At 38.9% G+C, this 1768-nt stretch overlaps 1 protein-coding gene across 1 annotated transcript; it reads left to right on the top strand.

The window, feature by feature from the left end:
* Nucleotides 1–305: 305 nt before the first annotated feature.
* Nucleotides 306–1284, top strand: LOC111667446 (sperm flagella and cilia-associated protein 2-like; the record flags this gene model as incomplete). Its single annotated transcript, XM_023423136.1, has 3 exons — nucleotides 306–398; nucleotides 712–882; nucleotides 1069–1284. Coding segments are annotated over 3 exons (480 nt in total), but the record flags the coding sequence as incomplete, so codon positions are not given.
* Nucleotides 1285–1768: the final 484 nt, after the last annotated feature.

Below are 1768 nucleotides of genomic sequence, written 5' to 3'. Positions count from 1 at the left end.
ACACACACACACACACACTAATTCAGTTTGTAGTAAATACAGATTATGATTCTCACATTTAGCCCTAGTACTCAGGATGAACTTGTATCTAAATGTTGTCCATCCATTCATACCCATCCATGGCCCTTCCTTGCTCTTGTGGCATTACTGTGTACTGAGCAGGCCTGGGTTCAAGTCTGTGTGACAACACATTTAATATATGTTTATGTTTATACTTTATACTTTATTTAGGAAAGTGTTAACTGTAGCTCCCTCAACATAAAAAGAAATGTTTATGTTACTCCTCTTGCCTCCTTTCCCACCAGACAGAGTTGTGGTTTTCCAGTGAGAGTGTACAGCCGGTCTCTGAAGACCCCTCTGAGCCTCTACCTTATGACCGTCTGGCTAACCTACGCAAGGTAACTACCTGCAATGACTGACAACTTAATTCAAAGTCAAGTTAAACTTTTATTCTTCCTGAAATGGGAAATTCAAGTGGTCATGGTACACTGCAACAACATAAAAGCCATTAAAGTATGAACAAAACGGTAATTAAAGAATATAAATGTACAAAAGAGCATTACCAGACATCTTAAACTATTACTATTACTACTAAAAGGCTTTTTGGCAATTCTCAGTGATATCTTCTTATGTTTAATTTACATCCAAATGAACTGCACTGTAAGTAATAAATTAAATTAATTACCATTGTTCTCTCTTCTTCCTTCTTAGTTCTTTTTCCAGTTGTTTGCGGACCACTCTTTCTCTCCTCCTCGACTGGACTATGTGTCCATGCTGCAATACTTTGCAGCCGACCCTAACCCCAGACAGGGCTTTATCAGAGCACTTAGTGTAGTGTTGGGACAACATCTTAAGCACTTCTCACCCGGCCACCTTGTCAGGGTGAGTTAATTAATGTACAAAGAAATGTAAATTAAATTTCCACTTGAAATTCATTGAAAAATCACAGTGATTTTCTCTCTAGTGGATTGAAGCATGCAAGTGTTAACGTTTCTCTTCAGTATAAGATGTAGCACATTAACAGGATAATATGATATAATAATAATATGACTGTGTGTTTGTATGCAGTCTATGCCCAGTATAGAAGAGGCTACAGAGCTCAGCTCCTCAGAACTTGATGGAGAGTGCAAGGAAGAAGAGACTTCGTGTCCATCAAGCAGTTCATTGGTGGGGCAAGAAGTGTCCATCCCTGCTCTCCTCGAGGTCATCTGCCACAAAATCACCAAGATGAAAGATGGCAACCCCCTTCCTCCAGGCTGTCTGAGTCAGGAGGAGCACACTGAGGTATAGCTCTATTGAAGTTCAAACTGGGCTTTTAAGGAAGTACATAAAATGAATGGTTGAATTAGTTGCAGAAAGAAGTTGTAGAAGAGGAGATGTAGTAAAAGATGTGTTGATTTCCATTTCAGCAGAATGTCTTTTCCCTCAGAAAGATTTTCAAGTAATAGGGGTGACTAGCAAATCTATGGATTTCTATGGGATACACGATTAAAGGGTTACCTAACTGACCTGTCTTACTGCAGTAGGCATGTTGAGTGTCAGGAATAACCCATGAGGGTTTTTTTGATTGCCAGCATAATTTGGATATTAAGGGGAGTCCACACCTTCAGTTACATTAAATTAGGCTACACCTTGTTTTCATGATGAGAGTAAAATACACCAGGCCAAGCCCAAGCCAAGGAGTGAATAGTTTTGATTTACTGATTCTGTGGGTTTGCATAATGGCTTAATTTTAAAGGTTAAGGGGTCTATACTTAAAAAAAAATTA

The sequence above is a fragment of the Seriola lalandi genome, unplaced genomic scaffold, assembly GCF_002814215.2.
Source record: "Seriola lalandi dorsalis isolate HSWRI2012SDOR001 ecotype SW California unplaced genomic scaffold, Sedor1 jcf7180002003481, whole genome shotgun sequence".
NCBI classification, from domain to species: Eukaryota; Metazoa; Chordata; class Actinopteri; order Carangiformes; family Carangidae; genus Seriola; species Seriola lalandi.
This window is presented reverse-complemented; position numbering and strand designations above follow the sequence as displayed.